Source organism: Centrocercus urophasianus, unplaced genomic scaffold, assembly GCF_019232065.1.
Source record: "Centrocercus urophasianus isolate 14NV4802_14NV808 unplaced genomic scaffold, USGS_Curo_1.0 seq_10, whole genome shotgun sequence".
Classification (NCBI taxonomy): domain Eukaryota; kingdom Metazoa; phylum Chordata; class Aves; order Galliformes; family Phasianidae; genus Centrocercus; species Centrocercus urophasianus.
In genome coordinates, this window is record NW_024884142.1 from 86,843,557 (window position 1) to 86,867,093 (window position 23,537).

Sequence of the window (23,537 nt, forward strand, 5' to 3'; positions counted from 1 at the left end):
GGGGAGCACAGCAGGGCCTGCTGCTCCCTGGGGCTGGGCTCAGCTCGCTAAGCCTCAGAGGCAAAGGCAGGCACATTTCTCCCAGGCAGAAACCAGCTCACAGCTTTTGGCTGCCTGCACCTGACCCGTTTTCATGGAGAAGATCACTTCCCAAAGTGATTACGCTGTTCAAACTCTTCTGGTATTGATAGACAGCATCATCCAACAAGCTGGAAACATTTGGCAAAGAGAGCTTTTAGCCAAGTGGTTAAGCTACTGAAACCACAGCATTAGCACAGCACTGACTTGTTAAAAAAGGAAAGGGAAGATGACAAGCTTATCTCAGCTGAATAGCCATACACAGCAATGCCAAGGTTCCCAAATTAATGAAAAGCCAACAGTATTACAGATAAATGTATTTTAATTAGGATTAAATACTATCTCAGGCTATCTTGAAATCGCACTTGTACTAACCAACAGCCAGAGGCAATAAAAAAAGTTTGAAAACGTAAAAGTTTAACATCAAGACATGACAGTGAGTGCTGCCATGTAAAGCGACAAACACCGCTTCCAAAGACAGATACTCCTTAGAGGAAAAAAGTTGTAACATTTTCATATGGACAAAAATCTAACTCCAAGACTGGAAGAAATATATTAGTGCCTGCCTTTTTAAAAGTTTGGTTTTTTGTCTTTACATTAAATACATTTCTTTCTTTAAAAGCAAAGTACTTTCTAAATTCATGTTTATATACTGTATGTACACAAGAGCAGAACATTGTACAGTGTTTTGGATAAAGCAGCACTAACTAGCTACAAGCTGGTACGGTGTTGCTGAACCAAACGCAAGATGACAAGTTAAACACTCTAGGAGAAGAATCTCCATGGTTGGTATGAGTAAAGTAAAATATCATGTATGTACAAAGCCATTATTCTAACAAACCCTCCAAACTCAACGCCATTGGCTGTGGAACTGTACATGCTGCAGCTAACCAATGGAAATCTGACTGCAGAAACTGATCCGACAGACCCTAAGCAACCCACTCCTTTTGGTAGCAAAGTGCACTGCTGATGCAGAGAGCACTCCCACAAGACATCACTGTAACACATCAGCACTTGGGCGCAAGGCTCCAAGGAGAGTGGATATTTATCACACTCTCAAACAGCCACCTGTATTTTTGGGCTACACAGAACAAGAAACGCCCTGACCAAGCCATTCAAACTGTATGAGACAGATGAAAGCTACATTGTTACGTGCCTGTATGTGATCCTGGCCTTCTGCAGACAGTTACAGACTAAAGCAGAAAGTCTGCACCAAAGCACCGCCAGCTCAGATTTGAATGGACTGGCAGTGATTTCCATAATCAGTGCAACACTAATTTCTACGCTTCAAAGTGACTTACTGCTGTTCAGATGCACAACATGCTTATTCAGGTTTTGCAAAGAAAACAAACCAAAGAGTTGTGCAGATTTTTTTTTTTTGAAGTCTACTCCATGAAAAACCCAAACTTATAGTTTGTGCCCTATGTCAAAGCCAGTTGCCTCCAAAAATGTTCTCAGGTTAACAGCAGGGCAGAGATTAAGGTTCTATTTGTTACGTATACTTACAACTGTCCTGCAGTTTGTGTCTTCAGAAGAGGTTACCTGCTGTGCTTTCAAGATGTTAATCGCCCGTGCCTAAAGCTTACACTGGTTTAAAGAACTGAATGTTTCTTCTTTGATGAGGACAGACTCGAGACAACTTGTTTCTAAACTTGCATCAACTGAAATCTTAAGTTTTAATGGTGTAAAAATCTGACATTTGATTACAGTTAAGAGAAACTTGCTACACAGCAAACTGCATCCAAATCTACCGGTTACTGATGGGACCTTTAAGTTAACCGTTAACAAGTTATTGAAAGCATCCAGACTTGGAAACCTCAGATCACCCAGCCAGTGAACTAGTGATCCCCTCCCCCTTTTCACACAAGGCTTTAACAAATACAGCTGATGTGACCTGAAGCACTGGAGCCAATGATTGCCATTGGTTAACTCCAATACCCCAGTGGGCTAGGGAGATCCTGTGTTAAGCCCAATGCAATATGCATTAGTGTCATGGAGCAGGAAGATCCCAGTGTTTACTTGTTAAAGTTCACACAAACCATACAGATACAGACAGGATAAGACAGACTCAAAAGGATCCATTATGCTTGAAGAAATTCCAAATAAAACGACATCTTCTGCACAGCCCAGCCTCAAACACAGCCATACTTATCTAGTATAATAAACTCTGTAGTAAACTGTTTTTGACCTCCATAGAGAGTAGGAGTTGTCAAATTTCAGGAGGTAAACTCCTCTCCCTGGGTACTGGTGGCTGCCAGCATACACTTCTTCATGACAGTCTCGTCTGTACACAGGCACTATTTCATCTAGCTGAGGCTTGTTGGCATTCTTTTTGGCTTTTTCTTCACTGCCAGCATTTTCTGTAAGCAAAAAATAAAAGAAGCATCAGTTAACAAGGGTGACTAACTTTTAAAACCAAGGTCTGACTCTCCCTTGTATTTGTGTGTAGCAGACACAGTATTCTATTTTGTTAGCTGAAGGAGTTCATACCAAGCTTGCAGCTAAAGCACTGAAAGAGAAAAGCAAAAAGCATGGGTTTGTGTGGTGTGCTCCTTCACTGCAGAAGTATCAGTTTAAGATACTTCTTCACCCATTTAAGAAAGCAAATCAATTTACCATTGCAGAACTGCACTAGAGGAAAGGGAAGTTTGCCTTTGGTTCAGTCTAGACATTGCTTGCTTTAAAGACAAGTTTTACACTTCAATATTAAAACATTCCATGTCCAATATAGCTGTAAGAATTTGCAAAGATGCTAAACTATTTCTGATCAAGGCATTACCCACACTGCTATTAACTGATCAGCTAATAGAAATATGCAGATCTTCCTACATCAGAGCAGTTCCATCTAGGCAAGTTGCACGACTGTTTCAGAACACTGCTTTTTTCTGATGGTACGCAGGGCTCCCCTGTAGATACAGGCTGTAACCTGGGTCTTGGCCACTATAAAGAACTGTTCTTTTAAGTATTATAAATTGCAAACAATATATTGGAAAAAAAGACTTTCCCATCCTCAACTCTTACAACCAATCAATGAGTCAAGCAAGACATCTGAAGTTACAGTCAGAATTTTACTTCTTATTTGAAGATGAGATGCCAGCTAGATGGAAGCCATGAACTGCAGAGCTGTAAGAACTAGGAGATGACAAGACAGAGTGGTTTTCCTGCACAGCAATCCCTGCAAGACTAGGATTTCATAAAAATAAGCATGCTTACCTTCTTCTTCATCTTCATCATCACTGGATTCGCTGACATGCACACTCACTGCAGTATTAGGGGAGTCTGTCCATTCAAAATACACTCCAAAACCAATGTCATAATTGTCTGTAGCAAACTCCCAAAAGAGGTAAGACCCCTCTTCATGAGTTGGTACTCTAACTGTAACCACTTCCCCTCGGCCCACTGTGATCACAGAGTCTGCATCCTGCCGGATTTTCTCTTTGAAGTCTTTTATCTGGGGTCGTGTCCACATTGATGGAGCAGCTATCACTGGAACAGAATCTAGAGGGGGGGGGAAAATAAGCCAGTTAAGCTTTTGTTTCAGTTATTTATGTTGAACACTAAAGTGCGTTTGAGGTGCACTTGAGGACAATAAACATCACAGTGCTTCCACTCAGGGACTGTGGTCGTGAAGATTTCTTACTGGGATCCAATCAAGTCTTTTGAGGACTGCTGACTGTGGATGAATCTGGAGAACAACATCCAGAAACACCAGTGGGTGATGGGAGAGCTGCTGGGAGGCTACAATTCCTGCTCCACTTCTGCAGCTTCCTAGAAGCAGTCAGAGGAAGGTGGGAGAAGCAAGAGAACAGTAGTCTGGACTGTGCACAGGACAGGCTATGCCACGGGAAGGGCAGTAGACACAGAATAAGATTTGGCCTTCCTTTAATCCCCAAGACTAAATCAATGCTCAGTTTTGGGCAACATTTGAATGTATTTCTGCACAGAACAGCTTTCTGCAAGAACTGTTACGTTCCTTTCCAACACTGCTGCAATGAAGCTATTTCAGTCAAAAGCGAAAAGAGCTTCTGTATCCCATCCACACTGCTTGAAGTGCTTTCACTTCTCTCCCTGCTCTCAAAAACTGTTTTGCCAACATGACATGTTCTCCTTTAGAAGAAAAAAACCAGAAATCACACCTAGCTCTTTCTCAGATTAATGAAGCCAGGTATGATCAACTGTGGTTTTTAAGACACCTGGATCCTCGTAAAGGCTTCCGTGGTTCATCTTTATCTAGCTAATCCTACCTTTTGGTCCATTCTCCAATGCTTCTTCCAAAGCCTCTGGATCCAGCTCTTTTTCAGGGCTGTCTGTGTGTGCACTGGCTTGCCCATTAATAGATGGCATATCCCCTTGGGCAGGTACATTCATCTTGGATGCAGTAGTCAGAGATGTCCCTGCTGCTGCTACAACTGCCTCCTGCTGTTTCTGCAAGGCTGCCTAAAATGAAAGGAAGTAAATCAAGTAAAACAACAACAAAAACAAGCCCTGAGCTGCCTCCCTTTTCCAGTAGAAGGTGTAAAGGCAGTTACAAAATCCCCTCTCCTCCCCACGAGGAGGCTCAGCATGAAGGACCTGAAGCTGTACTCATTAACTAGTGAAAATTGCTTCACATGATGCACTTCACATCATGGGAAGTCTTTCCAGGCTGGTGGATACAATCAGAACAAGAAGATTCATCTTTCAAATAATTAATTAGGGTATGTACAATGAACTTAGGCCTAGCTACAAAAGTACTGCATTTCAGTAACCTCTATAGCATATCAATTAAAAAAAGAAAATAATTACTTTTTTTTTAAAAAAAAAAAAAAAAAAGGAGTTCCAGCCTGAGCTAACTCAGCTTCTATAGAGATATGTGAACTATGTAAAGCTTATTAAACCCTTGTCAATTTGTGAGTTAACATGGCAAAAGAGTTCTCCAGCAAACGTGCAAGAAAGAGAGTTAGTTAATTTGTGAGAAATAAGAGCCAGAAGGACTGTGAGCGCTCTGGGAGAAGAGTTATCAAACCTCAGAGGTGCAGCTTTTAGAACATGACTTACATGTTTTAAACTAAATTCTTTAGTTTGAATTTATTATGCTGTCTCCTGTGCAAAGAATTAAATATGAGATTATGAGAAGTAACAACCATCCTTTTGGATTCAGGCTGGATGTGTTACCCCTTTAGTTTCAAGGCTTATTCTGCCCCCCCACCCTCCATGCCCCTTCCTTTCCCACCAGTTATCAGTCAGATTACATGCACTCTACTGTTGAGACAGGGAAAAGGTAGAATTCATAAAATCATCCTTTTAAGAATAACTTAATAAGCTTATGATTTTGATGAATGAATAGAATATAGGTATTTTAAAGGGCTAAGACGACAACACAGTTAAATATTTGTTAGATTCCACACTTGTGCAATTACAGAGATGCTATCCAGATCCACCTTCCACTACTGAAGTCCCATTTCAGTGTGAAGCAGCAAGGAACTTCTCTACAAAACTTCTGTATACAACCTTTCCAAAACTAATGCCATCAGAATAATCTAGAAACAGCCATGACACAGGAGGGTTTTTAAATTGCATTAACAGATTCCAAGTTGACTGAGTTATAGAAATCCAAAAGGCAAATACTCCCCAGAAGTGTTACTATGTAAGCTACCTGAATCCTCAGGAACAAGCAAGTATAACTAGGCAATATTAGCTCTGTTACCACTTTTTTTATCCTTTCCTGTAGAAGAATTGTCCAAGTATTGATCTGAAAGAAACCTCATTGCCTGGCAGGTGTATTATTTCATAAGCTGCCGTAAAGGAAAGGATGTTGTTTCTGCCCAGGGTCTCAGAGCATTAGTCTTCCATACGCAGAAATCAGACAGCTATGATTGAGAGGAGGAGTGCTGAAAACATAGAAAAAAAGTGGCAGCAGTGCCTCAGACACCTCAGCATCCAAGGAGTGGTATCAATTACAGAAGGCACTGAAGAGAAGACTGATAAGACTGCAGCTTTCACTTACTACTATGACACCAAAGCATTGGTACCAAGGCAGCATTAAACTTTAACAGCAACTGCAGCAGGGCAGGAAGCCTCTGATTTCCCTGTACCACTTCAACTCTGCTCCTTCTTTGGACACCTCTTTGCTGAAGGCATTATCCTCTTCAAAACATGAATAACTCCACAGGAAATTAGTTAATAAATTTTAAGTCTTTAGCTCAAAAACAACAGACCTCAGGCTGACAGACACTGGCCACTTAAGATGTGGGTCCTGCCCATAGAGGTCAGACATGCCAGGATCTGAAGTCTGACTTACATCTGTTTAGGATGCTTACAAACGGACATCTCTGAACTTAAAAATAACTTCAGAGAATACAGCACATTTGACAGAGATGCAAGATCCCCCTGAAAACAGGAGTACCCTTTCAAGCCCACACACAAAATCCCTGGTATTACTCCCACCCTTTGCTACCAGAAATAAGAAAGTGTCTTTTCACCCAGAACACAAGCAGTCTATCGCAGACAAGCAAACAACTTGCTAGATACTGATGTCAGAGGAGATGCAAGAGGGGAAGAGAAGTCAGTACTGCTAGAAGCTGACAGAGCAGCAACCTCAGACCCAGGAGCAACGCAAGGCCAGCTAAAGCCTGCTGCTCTTCAATCCTCACGTATGATATGTGAAGAATCATTTGAACCCATCAGTTTGTTCATGCTCAGCTGCACTGGTACATACTCCCATAGAACTGGGCGTGCAATAGACACTGCAGCACAGCACTTAACGTTCTGCTTTCAGGAATTGTATCCAAGTGATTAGTAAAAGTTGGTTAGAATTTTCTTAACTAAAGGCTGCTTCAGAAAGCTACTCAGAAAGATTAAATAAAAGAGCTTTGGTGTTTGAAAAAGCAGCAGCTTTAATTACTAGAACTCCTTTTTTCCCCTTCTTCTAGCAATTAGCTTTTCAAGGAGATAAAAGTAGGCAAGTTAGCATCTTCCAAAGAGCTCAGAAAAAAAAAAAAAAGACAAGTTTCTCAGCTGGTCCATCTTACCTGCTGCTGTGCTAGCTGGACTTGATACAACTGCTGCATGTATTGTTGATAGTGCTGCTCCTGGAGCTGCCGAATGAGGATCTGCTGCTGTTCATAGTTGCCGGGATACTGCTGAGCAGCATACTGCTGGAACTGCATGGCAGTCTGGGAGTTCAGTGCTGCCATGATCTGTTGCCTACATTAGTGGGAGAAGAGCATGAAGATTACCAGCAGCTGAGGTTACTGGGGAAATCCCTGTACTTAAGTGACAGTTAATTTAATTTCTGCAAAAATAACAAAAAAAAACCAAAACAAAACAAAAAACCACACCAAAAAAAGCCAACAAAAAAACTCAAGTCTACATAACAGAACAGAGCCTAAAGGTATATGCAAATGTGAATTTTGTCTACCTCATGTTTTGAAAACATCAGGTGTTAAAAAAAAAGAATATCAAAAGCTCTGATATTTTTTTCAATCTATAATCCAGGAAAGAGGCAGTGGTATAAACACATCACAGTATTTCTCAGACAAGGGAAAAAATTCCATGTTTGGGTCCTCCAGAAAACATGCAGAAACCATCCCAGCAACCCTTCTGCAGCTGCAAATAGGAACAAGCTTGCTGTGGTACCACACGCCAAAGGTTTTTCTAAAGTCTAAACCCACTGTGTTACTACCTTAACTTCCCAGGATAGCATGCAACCATAGGAAAAGCATGACTGATTGTGGCCTAATTCACAAACATAAAAAACTGCAAAACAGGGCAACTGCATCTGCAACAAACAGAAACGCAGAAGCTTCAGGGGGAATGTACTGGTTCATCAAGCACAGGCTCCATTCTCTGTCCCTCTCCAAAAGGCCAACAGAAACCTTACAGTAAATCATCCACACTGACCTAGGGCTCATTTTTTTTAACTCATGTTACGCTCATTAGCAATGAGCTACTGATATTTCAGAGGATTCAAGAATCACGCAAAAGGAAGAGTAGTTCTTTCTCACACTTCTTCCTTCCCCTCCTCTAACAAGCTTCAAGATTAAACTGCTTTTTATTTTAACAGGCAAGATTCACCACCTTTCAACAAACTGTGACCACTTTGGATATGCTTGGCATCTATATAACTCACCACACTGCTTTTCTGTCCAAACTCTTCATCTCTGTAACCTCCTGCAACCCTTGATACACAATTATTATTTCCATACAACCTTTTTCTTTTGCTTCTTCATCATCTCCTTAGCACTCATCGCATCCTCTGCTCATTTACATCTGTGTATTTCATGCTCTCACCATATTCAACAGTCCAACTAAAACTTGTGAATTATTTGCTCCCTTTCCAAAACTACAACTTCAGAGATATACCAAATGAACAGGCATTACTGTTAAAGAAAATTATTGCTGAGAGATGTGTGATGCTATTCCTATACAATGTGTGCAATGCTGGATCCATGTTTTCAGCATCTGGATACAGAACAGTGAAATAGAACGTACAGCTCAAGTTCTATGTAAGCCACCGAATGGGGGTGCAAACAGGTTAAGCCCATTTGAACAGGAATTCTGAGCTCCTCTGAGAAATGTGCTAAGATCCAGTGACTGCCAGCACAAAACTAAGATCTGCAAACACTTCACAACTTCTAGAAAAAGAATGTCTTCAAGGAGGTAGCTTTAGACTTCCAAATTAGAAAACCTCAACCACGCATTTGAAAAAAGCCAACACAATGAAGTGCAGTTATCCTTTTTTAAGGCACTGTCCTCTATGAAAGGATAGAAACTTTCAATAGACAGCTTAAATAGTTCAGTTGAGTGCAGCAGAACGCACTTAAGAAGCAGAGCCACAAGTTTTGATGAGGTGCAGTGCTTGGAGTCACAATCCCCAAACAGAGATTCTCTTCAAATAAGATTTCTCTAGCAATTTTAGCTGTGAAGGCTGCACACAACAGCACGTTGGGATACTCATTCTCTGCAAACCGTGTCTCTCTTAACTAAGGACTGCAAATGTCACTGTCAGACCAGAGTGCTCTCATTTCAGATATTCAGTTCTAGCAGAACTATTTAAACAGCCAATACAATTGTCTCATGTGCAAGACAGTTACTTCTTCCCAATGTCAGTTCTTTCAGCTACTCACTTTTGCTGTTCCATCCGAAGCCGCTCCTCCTCTATTCTCCTCCTCTCCTCTTCTTCTCTTCTCAGCCTCTCTTCCTCCTCTCGCCTGCGTTTTTCTTCTTCTTTCTGTAAGCGCTCAAGCTCCTCTTCTTCACGGCGCCTTCGCTCTTCCTCCTCTCTTCTGCAACATCACTCAATAAGCTATTGCAGCATTTCTACAACCCTAGGATAAGTTATTTTCAACAAGCTGTAACCTGCCTTTTGCCTACCGAAGGAATCTTTTCATTTGGCATCACCTCTTCCCACTTCAACTCAGAGAAATATCTTATTATTATTACTACACACCAGAAGAAAACCCATCCCCTGGTGTTACTGCACTTTGCAGTACAACAGATGTAAACTCTATTTTAATTCCACACTCATTCTAACCCACTATACTTGTAGCAGAGAATAGTGGGAAAAAGCATCAAGAAGCCTTAAATACATCTTCCATGCTTCAATATATGTTCAGTAATCACAGACTACTGTTTAATAACCACATTATGAATAAAGGATGTGGGATAGCCTTTATCAGGTCACTAACCCTTACTAAAAGAGGAATTTCAAGCATCTGACAATTTTGTGTTTTATACAGCTTTAGTAAACTAAACAATGAGGGCAGATATCTTGTGAATTGCATCTCTCTTGAAAAGATGACAGTATGAGCCACATTTTTAAAAGTCCCTGCATTCTAGGTATATGCACCTCAGAAATGATTTTCCATTACAAGTAAAGTGAAAAGTTTTAAAGAGAGCAAGTGGTACCACAGCTATCTGAACTTCAAGCCTCTCTCCTCCAAAGTAACTTTGTCAGCTTAAGCTACCCGTGACACTGTCCATAGATCAAGAATTACATATTCAGTACCCTGAGAAATCAAACATTACCTTTTCTTTTCTTGTTCTTCTTTTTCTATTTTGTGAGAAGTAACATATGTTGAGAACAAGTGGCAGCACCTATTTAGGAGCTTAACAAACTCTGTCATAGCTTCTTGCTTTGACATGTTTCCAAGGGCAGCCCATTCCTTCCTAAGAGAGAGAGAGAAGACGACTTAACTCTCTGCAAGCCAGTAGGGAGCTCAGAAAACCCAGAAAAGGAGTAACACTGGGAGACAAGCAACCAAATGCCAGCATGCAGCACTTCAGAGAAAACCTGACCCATTCAAAGACAGAACTTAAACCCGTAGATTTCAGTGTTCTCTTCTACCAAATAACCATTTCATACAAGAGCACCAAGTGCTTACATGAAATTTTATACATACCGCAAACCCTACTTAGAACTCCGTGTCCAAAAACTTCCCAGATACAAATCAGTTGGCAAATTAACTTGTATTATTACTTGTTTAATCATTCTTCCACTCCAGTTTGTGGGGAAAAAAAGCATACGTTCTCCCAGATGAACAAATGCAGTAACTAACCTGATCAAATCAAATGCAACAGCTTGGTTCTTCCTAAACAATCCATTTGAGCAGAAACAGTGCACTGAGTACAAGTTTGAGAAGCAAAGAACAACACAGCACTGACCTTCGTAACTAGAAATAGCAACAGTCAACGAGAACTGCAAGCAACAGAGATCATACTGATCTCATCAAAATCTACTCAGTGTCTGAATGCAACAGACAGAGGATTTCAGAGGTTCTCCTTAATCTACTAACAGCAAGGCTCTGCCAAGTGCTAATAGCACTGGCAAGAGACTTGGTCTGTTGCAACTCTGGTGTAAAATAAGGAGAAAGATGCTTAGGCCTGCATGTTAACCAAGTCTTTAAACTGCTATAAAAAAACCAGGCTGTTGGCAGAGCAGCTTCTCCTAATGTAGTTAAAAAAAAAAAACACTCCATAATTGCCTCATGGCTCCTTTACTGAATTGTGACTCAGATTTCAGTGATGTTTTTGAAGAGGCTGCTCTCACTTTCTACTACCACACACACCCATACTGAGGCAATCCATGTACTTTTCTTACTGCTGAAATTGGATGGCATTTACTTCAGACGGGAAAAAGAGTTAAGATCAACAAAGGCCTTTACCTTCTATCATTCCCCAGCACATCAAAGAACCCAACTTCAGGGCAAGTATCAGGATTGTAAGGTCCCAGCAGAACCTGCTTGTGCAGTGCCACAAGTCGGAGTTTTTCTTCGTATGTTGGATGAAAGGCTTTGCCATCTTTTTCTGTAGAGGAAAAGAACGTTTCACTGTTATGATTAACTGGTTAAGCATAGGACAGCAAAGAGCATTTCATATCATCACAATCTCCTCTCTGAAAAAGAAGAGAGGACACCAAAAGTTAAGTCACAAACTAAGTCAGCTCTATTCAAATAAAACAGTTCGCCCAGAAGAAACACACCTAACTTCAGCTGAGCTGTCGAGAGGAAAACAGAATGAAGGGAAAATGTTCCCAGAGGCAACTGGATGGCTGCACACTGTCATGGCTGCTGGAATAAGTCCTCACAATGAGAAATCTTAGAGGTGACTCAACTCAGCATCAGGGCCTACAGAGAATTCTGGCCTTAAGAACTCAATCAGAATTCCAGGAGTTCCATACCACCACCTTCTAAAGCAAACCTGGTTAGATGCCATAACATATTCTCTATTGAGGAAAATGTGCCCTGATTTAAAGTATTTTAATTTCTCAGCTAGGACTTACCTCAACCCATTTACCAAACGGTCAAAACAGATCTAAAAAACAGGCATCACTACATGCAATCACACTGCTTGTTAAAAACAAAAAACAAAAACAAACAACCATTTCCTCAAACAGAAAAACAAGCAAATAAGCATCACCTCTTTCTGAAAGGACTGAAATGAGGAAGCTGCTACCAGAGGAACACAACAGACATTTCACACGGCTGTACCAACGGCTTTCCGTTCAGTTGTGAATCAGAGCAGAGCTGCCAGCAGCCCCCAGCTCTCCTTTATCGTGGAGGTCACTCTGGAGCAAGTTGTTCAGAGCCCCAAACCGGACACTTCAATTCATACTCAGACTTTAGAGCTGACACAAATTGCAGAATTGCTCAGCTTGTGATTGTAAACAGAGTTATTACTGGGAAATCAGAACAGAAGGGGGGTGAAGGGGAGGGGGATCTCCCTTGAGTCCTGCTGAGAAGTTCTGAGCAAATATTTCTGAAAGCTGCAAACTGGAAACAAGCCCACAGGAAAGTGTTTGCAGGGCATAGTGAGAAGTGATGTTTTCGACACAGTGAGTCTGGTACGTCACTGGACTTTCTCGGGCAAAAACTAACAAGGAACAACTGCATGCATGCCATTAGTATGTAAGCTAGGATCACGTTAGGAAGGTAAACATTCAAACTCCTATTATTCACTCCTAGAAGACCATTTCACTCTTCCAGAAACTCAAGTGCTTGCACTTTGCCCAGCATCACATGGCCTTACAGCAAATAGCTATTTCAGCTTCAAAAGACCAGAAGCCTTGACAAGTCCCAGAGGCCCCTTCCCACCCCTGCCATCCTTCAGAGATGCAGGCCATCACATCCTGCAACTTCACCTGAGGATATGACACTTTTGGCAACAAAGCCAGCACAGGTAAAAACTCTCTCCCTAGGTCTCAGATCTCGCTCTTCAGCTACCCCAAGGGTGCTTCAGCTTTTCCCTCACTTCTTCCTACTTCACTGGCAAGTATTTTCTTTAACCTCAATAAATAGCAAGCACTCTGAAAGCACACTTCATGTCCTGGGGCAGCATGCTTAAAACCAAGCTGCTTCATAAAGGAACTCATCTGAAGTTTTGCTGGGCTTCTGTGGCCACCACAGCATCACTGACTTTGTGCAACCTGTGTGCACACAGATGTCTGTCTGCCAGGAAGCACTGTTACATGCTCTGCAGGGCTGCTGCCTCAGCCATCAAACATAAGGATTTGGGCTCACTTTTGAACAGGGTTAAAGCCAAAGAAAAAGACCATTTCACTCTACAGCTAAAGGCAGCATGTCTATATTTTCACAGAAGTCAGACCTCAAGGCTTAACTAACAAGGGAAACTCCGCATGTGCAGTGGTGGCCCAAGGGAAGAAGAAAAGCAAGCTAAACAAGGGAGGACAAAAATAAGAGACAGATATCCAGTGACTTGGAGATAATGCAGATCAGAAGCAAGCTCTAAGCAAAGCATTTGGGGTCAGCCAAGGGAATGAAGTCACATCCTAGTCATTTTTCAGTTGAATTCTTCAGCAGAAACCACGCTGCACAATTACCCCAAAGACTTGGATGTGTTGAGAGTTAAAATGAACCAGAGGAGCTGGAGCCATCTGCAGAGCTAAATACACCAAAAGAGAGCCTTAGTCAGCCCAGATAAGCAGAAGTGCCAAATCCATTCAAGCATCTGTGGAAGCACTAATCAAGTAAGTATCACTCTTGTACCCTATACAGCTGATAGGAAGCTGAAGAATATCAGACAGCTTCAAGTAACACACTGAGAAATCCATGTGTTTTGCAAAGGAATAATACAGCAACTGTACAACCTTCTGTATGCCATTGGTATTCCTCCTGCTACAAAGCCAGAGAAAGGCTCAGCTTTCCTACAGACAGTTCAGAGTCCTTACTGACAATATCTCAAAACGTCACTCACAGAAAAGGCAATGCTCATCACCTGAACGTCATACCAACAACAGCCACAAAGAGATCAGACAAGCCTAAGTAGTAATTAAGGTATGGTTGTATGAACAAGGCTTTCAGCATGCTGCAGTAATGGCCCATATATACTTGTGGCATGAAGCAGCTTAACCAAAACGCTGCAAGGACCAGCTCTCACCTACTGCAAGCTCAGGCCTCAGGGATGCGTGCCATGAAGACACAGCACTGTGTTCCTGTACTGTCAGGAACTGACAGGAAGATCCCTGCACACCTACCATCAGCTATTCAGGCCAGAGCCCTCCTGACAGTGACTACGTCCAGATGCCCACCAGAGATTCCTCAGCAGGGACTCAGCATACAAAAAGATGAAGCCAGTCCAATAGCGAGCAATGAAAAGCAGATAATGGGAATGGATGTCACTGTGTGGCACTGCACTACTGGCACCACCACAAATTCAGGCTCCAGGGAGTGTAACAAATATGCTTCAATGTGGTTCAATGTGCTGTTATTCCTCTGTAACAGGGAAGAAGTATATCTCAAGAAAGATACACTGCACAACTCACTGGAACTTCTACTACAGCTCATCTACTGCACTCCCTCTAAATGTCCAATTCCCACAGGATGGCATTCAGTCTCAGCTGTCTACAAGAAGCCAGAAAACAGTTTCAAGCGTGATTTGTTGCCTCAAAGCTTTTAAAAGCAGGTATCACAGATATTAATGCTGCTCATTCGCAGAGCTCTGATGAGTGAGATCAAGACCGAGAAACATGAGAGGTGAATCACTGCCTGCAGACCCCACTGAATGTTCTCTTACACTCAGTTCTTTCCTCCCAACGATGTTCTGCTGATCAATAGAAGGGTAACCAACTAGCCCTTCCTGTCAGATCTGATACAAGCTTAATTTAGCAATAAATGCAGATACATTATAGAGTTTTTCCATATTCTTTAAAGCAAGCGTCTTTGTAACTAATGTAACTATGTAACTAATGAACTACAATTGTGCCATCAAATTAAAACACAAAAAACAAGGTCAAACAATTCACTTTGGATGATATACTGCTGAGGTTGAAGTCGCATTCTTGTTAGGATGAGAGGAAATAACTTGGAGCAGTCAAACAATATTAGAATACTTAAGATAGCAGGAGAGCTTTCAGATAACAGAATGATACAGTTTGTACACTGCCCCCCCCAGACACAAGGCACCACAAACCACTGCAGGCAGCACATGAACACTCCGGGGGGTACGATGGTATTTCAAACACATGATATGGAAAACTGCACAGCTAGGCTGATACTGGAAGAGATTCGCTGGCACAGCCAGCAGGCTGCCCCCTCTGACTGCAGGACACAGCCTACACTTCACCAAGCCATCTTCACCAACAGAGCTTGTACCAGTTCCACGGGCAAAATTAGCTGTCAAAGGCACTTCTGTCAGCTGCCTCTGTCTTTCTCAGAGCTGGAATAAAGCAGCTTTGAAGGCTCTTTAATACTGCAGCTCAGCTTCTGTTGTGCTTTTCACATTGTGTTTACACGCACTCCCACCTCGTCCTGTCTCTAAGCAGTTCTGCAAGATACCACCTCAGACAAGCATCAGCAGTCGCTGTAGTATGTCTGAAGTATTTTGTTCTAAATCAACTTTCCAGGAAGAACATGCATTATGAATGCATTATGAGCAGAGAGCTCAGTTTACACACTGATACAGAAAAGCAGCTGCTGAACTGGTGATCACTGCTCACCCTTCAACATCCAGTGACTTCTTCAGCCTCCCTGCCCCAGATCCCTCCACACCAACAGCAGCACTTCATGCAAATACAAAAAATCTCCTCAAGTGCCATTCTTAACTAATAGCTTCTGTTTTTCTGCTTGCTTCATGGAAGTGGCACAGGCAGTTAACATCATACATAAAAGCTCTGATATCAACCAGCATTAAGAAGATCAAGTCTGTCAAACATCATCCCACCTCTGGACCAGTACAGCCTTAAGAATAACAATCAGAAATGAGACCTCAGCACTAATCTGTGTCGACAAGAATCAACCTTCAGATCCTCAAGATGTTACTCCTTCAAGTAAAGTAGGAATCTGTGTCTTTCAGCATCCACGTGGCTGCCCACTTCCACAGTTGTTTTCACAATGCATAAATCACAACAATTTGGAAACAAGACAACTTATTTTCAGTGCAGATGTATAACAAGCTAGATAAATCAGTAATCTGAATACTGCAAGCTCCTCACTGTCATATCTACAAATAGGAATCCTTGTCTTATAATGCTTTCACCAAGAAACTACATATGAAGATATGTGCAACCCCTTCACATGACTTATAGTAGTCATAAGGATAAAAGAGCAAGGCTTTTGTTGGAAAGTCTGACATCGTCATGTAATGTGGAAAGTTCTCCTCTTATGATAAGAATTGTGCATTACAGCAAATGATGTACAGCTAAAGAGCAGCAGTGAACTGCAACTGAGCCTACAATAAGAAGGCAACAAGAAAGAGGCACTGAGACAAAACAGATACACCGCAGTATCTGTAACCTAGATACAAGTAACACCTCACTGACTTCTCACTCTTTAAAAGGAGATGAATATAAAGCGTAATTATCACTACAGGATGAGAAGTAATAGAAGTACGCTACACCGCGTTGTTTCATTTTTACACCACCAATGCTTGTTTCAGCACAACATTAAACCTAAGACGTAATGAGACAACACTTGGCTGAGATAATGAATTTCCTACTGCGGAGATGTTTCTTTCTACACTGTGACTTACAAACAAATGCTCATTAGGAAACAAGCTCCCTCAAGCTTCTCGTTCCACAGAGAGCGGCAAGTCGGGAGTTGCAGTGCCTCCAGCCCAACACATGGCTGCAGCAGCTTATGGCACAGAAGATCCAGAGCCTTATTGTTCATAGAAAAGTACAACTTAAAATAAATAAATAAATAAATAAAAATCAGAAAAGCAAACATAGAAATTACACCAGAATTGAACTTAAAGGAAAAAAAAAAAAGATGATTTGCAAAAGTGCATCAGTGGAGGGCCAGGGCACAACAAAACTGCTTATACCTTCACACACTGCTAACAAGCAAGCCAAGCACAAAGAGGAAAGCAGGCAGTGACCGTCCCTCGGGCGTGCTTCCCACCTGTGGTGCACTCAGCTCCGAAGGGACAGCTCACCCGGTGCCACCAAACAGCAAAGAACCACCAGCCTACCACAGCACAGCCTCACGTCCCTAACGCAGGCACGGTGCCGCTGTGCCCTTACTGAAGCTGCTGCAGATTCAGAAGGTGCAGCACAAGTAAGGTTACAACAGACGTCCCTCCTCGCAGAACGCACCGCACAGCTGACGCGGTCCCGAAGGAGCGGAGCGCTGCGGCATCTCCCGCTTCCTGCGGCCGCACCTGGCGAAGGATCCCGGCGCAGACACACAGCTCTGCCCACGCAGCCGTGCCAGCGCTCCTTCCCCACAGCCACGACGGCACAAGGCCAGCCCCGACGAGAGTTAAAGCAAAAGCTCTTCCCCCCCATTTCCACGGTTTTTCCCTCGCACGCCAAAAGGAAGGATGATTTTTTTTTTTTTTTTTGTCCCGTTTTTTCAGGCCGGGTGCTGCGCAGCCCCTCGCCCCCCGCGAGCCCCAAACGAATTACCCTTGAAGAAGCGCAGCGCCAGGCCGTACAGCTCCTCCAGCGCGAAGCCCCAGCGCCGCTCCGGGCTCAGCGCCGCTGCCGCCTCCTCCCCGCCGGCCTCCGCCTGGCTCGGGCAGCCGGGGCCCGCTCGGTTCCGCCCCGCAGCCGAATCCTCTTGGCCGGGCCGCGCTTCGCAGGGCGGCGCCTCGGCGTTGGGACTGAGCGTCAGCCCGTCCACCGACACCTCCAACCGCTCGGCGCTCAGAGCCGCCGCCATCCTCCGGCTCCGCTGCGGCGGCCACGTCCCGACTTCCCGTTCCCTCCGACCCGGAACTTCCGGTCCCGCCCCGCCAGGGCCCGCCTCAGGCCGCGCCCCCTCCCGGACGGCCGCTCTAAGCCCCGCCCACTCGCGCTCGGAGCGTCGAGGAGCGCGGGCTTGGGCGGCTCTCGGCTTCTCCCTCTGCTCCCTCGGGAAACGCGGCTCAGAGCCGGCACGAGAAGTGTGCCGGGCCGTTATTTCTCCGGAGCTGTAGCTGCAGTGAGCTGGTGACCGCCAGGCAGTGTTCGCAGTAACGCACTGAGGCGTCCGTCCCCAGCGCTGCCCAGGAGCTGCCCTTCCCTTCAGCGTGCCTCCACTCTGCTCGCTGATCTCGGCAGAGCTGGTTATTAAGTCACTGTTACAGCGTGCTTTGAAGCCTTCGGATGAAAGGCAGAAGAGATGTGAAAGCTGTATTTAAAGCATTTCCAGTCAGTATTTCTTGAAAGCGCCGATGTCACTCTCGGCCCTGTTCAGTACAAACGTGCCCGGATAGAGGCAGAGTCTCGCTCAGACATAGTTAACCTAAGCTTCAAAAGACGTTTCACAGCCACTTATAAATCCTTTGTAGCTTCTTCACTCGCTTCTGTTTGTTTTGGTTTTGGCTGAGGATCACAAACATCACGCTACTCCTTCCTTTTCCCCAAGACTACAAAACGGGTGCATCGCCCCCTTTGGAGCGTTTTGCTTCCTAGGGCGTGCAGCTCTGTCTGTCTGGCACCATCTCATGCACGGAGCCGAGGGCAGCACAGATAACACTATCTCCTCCTGCATGCACGCCTGCACCCTGCTTTGCAAGCACAATTTCAACATCAGATCTGGCTTTGCATCAAGATGTGTTAGTTCATCTACCAGATTACTTTCAATCTATTCTCAAAGTTTTCATCTGGCACGTTTCCTGCTTGGTTTGCAGAGGCCATCCTTCATAGATACATACATACATGCACATATATATTTTTGCGTTAATTCTGTGGTTTAATACACAGTGAGCTTAATATTAAACTTTCCACTTTAAGAAATGTTGAAGTCTTTATCCTAAAATACATCCTTAAAGAAACCGACATTTTGATCCCTACAAGGTTTGCTAATTTTCTCTCAAATGGAAGGAAATATTTTCATTTTATATACCAGCAAACCCAGAGGCGTTTCTGCTTCGTGGCAGAAGCCGCCTGCAATCAGACAGCCCTTCGTTTCCCCATGTCTGGAGACCAAGCTAAATGTAAGATGCTCCGTGAGCATCCTGCTTGACAAGCTGATTTGGAGAATGAAGACAGAAAATTGATTTGTCTCATAACAGGATCTCTTTTGCAGCAAATGTTTGACACTTCTAGTAAACGTGTGACTATTCATCTCTTCTTGTGCCAACCCTGCTATGCCAGCCCTGCTATGCCCTACAACAGGCGTGCCAGCAGAGCGGGTTTCTCCACAACACACAGCATAGTCTGCTGGAGAGGTTGCAGCTGGAGGGCAAGACACCTGTCAGTGTAGCATCCAGCTGAGGCATGGCTATGGCCAGCATGCTCTGCTGCAGCTCTGCAGCCTGGTGTGCGGCCATTCAGAGCCAGCAGGCTCAGCAGAGTTACCCTCAGCACCTCTCTGCACAGCTATCTGGTGAGCATGGAATTGGCTCACTACACCCACTCTCCTCTGCTCCATGCTGCTTTGGGGTCCTGTTTGTAAAGACAGATATGGTGTCAGTACAAAATACTAGAAAAAAAAAAAAATGGCAGGTTCAGATTTTCAGTCTGGAAATCCTAGTCTGGAACAATGCAATAAAAAATGAAGAAATATTTTTTCAGAAGAAAATTTTGAATTTGCAATGATGCAGTGATGGCTGTTTGAGGTAGAGTAGAATATAAGATGTGCTTATCTGGCTAAAAATAAAACAAATCTACCTGGAGCTGCATGTTGTCCAGGCATCCCCAGGACACAGAACACCCCTCCCTGCTCCCACAGGTCCTGCTGTTCCGTGGCACACAGCTGGTGTGTGACTGCCACATCAGACTTCTAACACCTTCAACAAATTGCTCGTGAGTCCTGTGAATGAGGGAGATTTTACTGAATGACTATGACAGAGTTCCCAATAATTTATATCCTTGAGAAAACCATTCAAGGATAAGAGAAAGATGCTAAGTTGAGCCAGTAAATTACTTATTTCTTGTAACAGCTGGCTACATGTGGCAAAGAGAGACTACATTCAAGCCTTAGAGAGGCAGTTTAGTCCATCAACATGGCCTCCACTAGGAAACACAATCAATTCTAGAAACTTCATGTAGAATAAATCAATTATTTAATTCAAGCTGGTGAATATTTAACAGTGAAAAATACCAGACATCTGCAGGTGCACTGTGAACCATTAAAAAGTTACGGAGCACCAGAATGTCTTAAAAAAAAAACCCATTCTGCTCTTCCTGGTATCCTTCATCCCACAGTGGGTGAAACACGTGCGCTCCCAGCTGCAGGGGCTGTGCCTTCAGGTGCCCCCTGGTGCAGGGCAATGAGCACGTGCTGTTTGCTAGAGCAAGGGCTGCTAAATATTTGGTTATCTCAAATGAGCATCTCAGAGCAGCTAGGTCTGCCACTGCGCTATGGGCTCACCTGCTGTGAAAATAGGGTTAGCAGCTTTGCAGGAATGGCTACGTTGAATAAAACAGGTACGAACACTGTTGCCAGGCATACTGTTGTCATACCAGCCCAGAGCTCCTGTAGCTCAGGACTGCACCTTTTGGCTTATACTGGCGAACGAGGAAAGTGGACTGCCTGGTTGGTAGGGAGAGCTATGTGCACCTTTCAGAAGGTGCTCACATTAATGGAAGTGCTTCTGCCAGTGTTGCCCACTTCAGTGATCACTCAACCTCTTCCATCACCGAGCTGCTCTTCATAGGGGCTTCTAGCTTTTCCTGGAGAAGAGAAGCCCAGTGTAACCCTACTGCAAGTGCACGAACCAGTGAATCTTCTCAGGGACCCTTAAGATGTTCCAAACACATTTAACTCAAAGATTACACTTCAGGCATTCATACATGCGCAGTAAATTGGCTTTGGACATACTGCGATCAGCAGAGCTGGCACAATAACGTGCAATGGCACCACAGGACTAATTGAGTGAAAATCCTAGTGAGTCATTTCAATCTGTCCTTTCTCATTAGTTCTTGTTTGCTCAAATGTTGAATAAAGTCTATGGAGAAAAATAAGCCCACTCAAGGTTTTATGCTTCTACTTTTCAGTTAAGCAAGAGAGCATTCTGTTTCTTCAAGACCTCCACCACAATCAACTTAATCAACACAGTCAACAAGACTTCAGTTTCAGCTTTTCTAAGAAATAATGAAATCAGCAGGAATGAAGAGAAAGAAAAAAATATATGGAAGTTTTTTACTAGAAAGCAGTGGATTGTTTTTGTTGATGCCTGAGAATAACCATAGTACTGTTCTATTTTTTCTTCCAGTAAAGCACAGTGTAATCTCGCCTTGCACGCAAGAACAAACACTGCTGTGTGTTTCACATCCTGTTGGACAACTGAATGACTGCAGTACAGCAGCAACCTTTAAAACACATTGGATCCCTTCTGGGACCTCTACACGGCAGGGTGCACAATACCCGTCTTTACTTCAAAGGTAACACAGCTCACTGTGCTGCTTGCTGCCTTGTATTTATAGAGTAATTTATGGTGGCGTTCACGCTGACTTCTTTAAATTATGACATGAGCTGCGGGATAACAGTTAATCAGATGTAGAGTCTGGCAATACCTTTTTCACAGTGTCAGCAAACACTGCTGAAAAACAGCTTTATTGACAGAGTGCTGGAGAGACTCATAAGGAAAAATACACGTGTGGAAGGCTATCTTCCCATTATATTCTCATTCTGACAGAGAGCGAATGTTCCTTAGGATGGATGCAGTTATAACAGATACAGATGATCATAAAAGAACAATTCAGACTAATAAAATAATTATACCAGTTTAATATATCTTAGCTGATGCAATTGCATCCGCAACTGTACAGCTCTGTAACCAATCATGCTCTTTACAGGCACATGAGCTGAGAGCAGTACAGCACTGTTATCAATAAGTTCTTGCTAAGCAAGATATGGTTAGGAATTTAAGCACTTCCTGAATTTAACCAACTCCTCTAATAAACTGATTTTACAGAAGAGAGGACATGGAAATCAGTGCAGTTAGTGATTGCATTGTTGGCTATCTGCCCAGAGAAAAACTGAATCAACCAGAACAATGACTTACATTCACGTAAGGTCAGAGCACTTTTTGGTGCCCTTTTGAAACACCTCCAGAAGGGCACTGCCCTCTGGTTCAGGGTCTAAACCCCACTAGCACGTGTTCCCAAGGGGCCCTGCAGGGCCAGCATGACCCTGCCCTGAGTTCTGCTGGTATTTCAGAAAACATCAGCATCCTCCTCCACACTTTGCTGTTACACAGCTTCTGCCCTCTTGTATTTTTTCCTTTTGCCTTGATTTTTAAATGAGCTATATCTGCCTTTGGGTCTTCCAGGCGCCCAATAGCACAGGGACTAATAGAAAGGTGCTTTCTTTTCAAAACTGTTTGCTGAACCTCCTGCCTGTGATTTGGGGAGAGCAGAGCTATGCAGGCACTAAGTGGTGCTATTCACATCGCTCCCTTCCATCCAGCAACCGGACAGGTAACACACCTTTCAAAACTGTGCATTAAGCCTGTCCTTCTTCACCTAATGATGAGGTGAATGCTTTTCAACAGAGAGTTGTACAGTTGGTTCCCATTTGCTCAGCTGTGGCTCTCTTATTTTTATGCTGCTTATTTTCCTTCTTTGGGTTGAATTGAAAATGAGCTGTTGTGAAATGGCTGCTGTCAGAAGGAGCCACCCTGGCCTCCTCCCAGTCACAGACACCACACAAGCTCATCAGCATCCTTATGCCAGGACTTACACTCATCCCACCTCCATCCTTCACCTAATTAAGCAGGCAGAATACTCTGTTTCTCAGGTGCTGGGTTAGTTTGCTGCTGACTTAGAGGCCTAGTTCCCTGAGGTCAAGCAAGCACTGGAAGTGGCAGGAATGTGCTGCTCGGAGCAGGGAAGGGAGGATAGAGGCAGGTCATCCTTGCAGTTAGAGCTGCAAGCTAATGCCAAATAGTGGTGATCTCACTCCATTACTGCTTCCAGCTGTGTTCTCCATCCTTCTCCCTGAATCCAGTGATGGAGTGACTTCTGGGTGAGTTGATTCAGCTGGCCCATCTGGCTGAAAACTATTCATTTTTATGGCATGGTTAGTTTTCTGCTGCTCTGATGAGCAGATTTTGCCCTGTGGCCACACAGCCACTAGATGCAATTTAAGGAAAACAGTGTAAATGGGAAACAAGGACAGCAACTAGCTTGTAGACAAACTCAGCCGTAATACCAGACTGCACCTAAGAAGCAGCTAGATCAATCCAGCTCCCCTGCTGTCACTGAAATAACCAGATCGCTAGGCAGCTTGCTTTCCTACCTGTGTTCTTCTGCTCTAACAGACATATTCTCAGTGCAGAAAGAGTATTTTTATCTCCCTTAATCTGTGCTCAGAGAATTGCATTAGAGCAGGCAATTTCAATTTCTTCTGATACGTGGACTGCTAGTGGACAGGCAGATCCTGCACAGCAGAACTGAATCTATTCTCTTCCATCCCTTTATGGTTTTTGTGTTCACAGTGGCAACAAACATAGGCTGAAGTCTAGTGCACAGCTCAGAATCCCTGAGAATCACGAAAGTCCCATCAAAATGGTGATAGTTATCAGGTATCATTTTCTTATTTTTTTGTTTTTCATCCAGGATAATAAGTAAGGGCAGATTATGGGGAGCAAAG

General features: G+C 43.6%; 1 protein-coding gene across 1 annotated transcript; it reads right to left on the bottom strand.

Annotated features, from left to right (window-relative positions):
* Positions 1 to 382: 382 nt before the first annotated feature.
* On the bottom strand, positions 383 to 17,690 carry ACBD3 (acyl-CoA binding domain containing 3). Its single transcript, XM_042809685.1, has 8 exons — positions 17,420 to 17,690; positions 11,223 to 11,364; positions 10,087 to 10,227; positions 9,186 to 9,344; positions 7,089 to 7,263; positions 4,323 to 4,515; positions 3,292 to 3,576; positions 383 to 2,438 (listed from the first exon to the last, which is right to left on the bottom strand). The coding sequence occupies exons 1-8, from the start codon at positions 17,673 to 17,675 to the stop codon at positions 2,227 to 2,229; spliced, it is 1,563 nt and encodes a 520-aa protein (XP_042665619.1). The 5' UTR covers positions 17,676 to 17,690; the 3' UTR covers positions 383 to 2,226.
* Positions 17,691 to 23,537: the final 5,847 nt, after the last annotated feature.

Bases quoted from the DNA above. Each gene is read 5' to 3' on its own strand.
- ACBD3 (XM_042809685.1), bottom strand. From the start codon at position 17,675: ATGGCGGCGGCTCTGAGCGCCGAGCGGTTGGAGGTGTCGGTGGACGGG. The intron at 10,228-11,222 runs GTAAAGGCCTTT...TCTCTCTCTTAG, and splicing joins GTGCTGGGGAATGATAGAAG to GAAGGAATGGGCTGCCCTTG. The intron at 9,345-10,086 runs GTAATGTTTGAT...GTGATGTTGCAG, and splicing joins GAAGAACAAGAAAAGAAAAG to AAGAGAGGAGGAAGAGCGAA.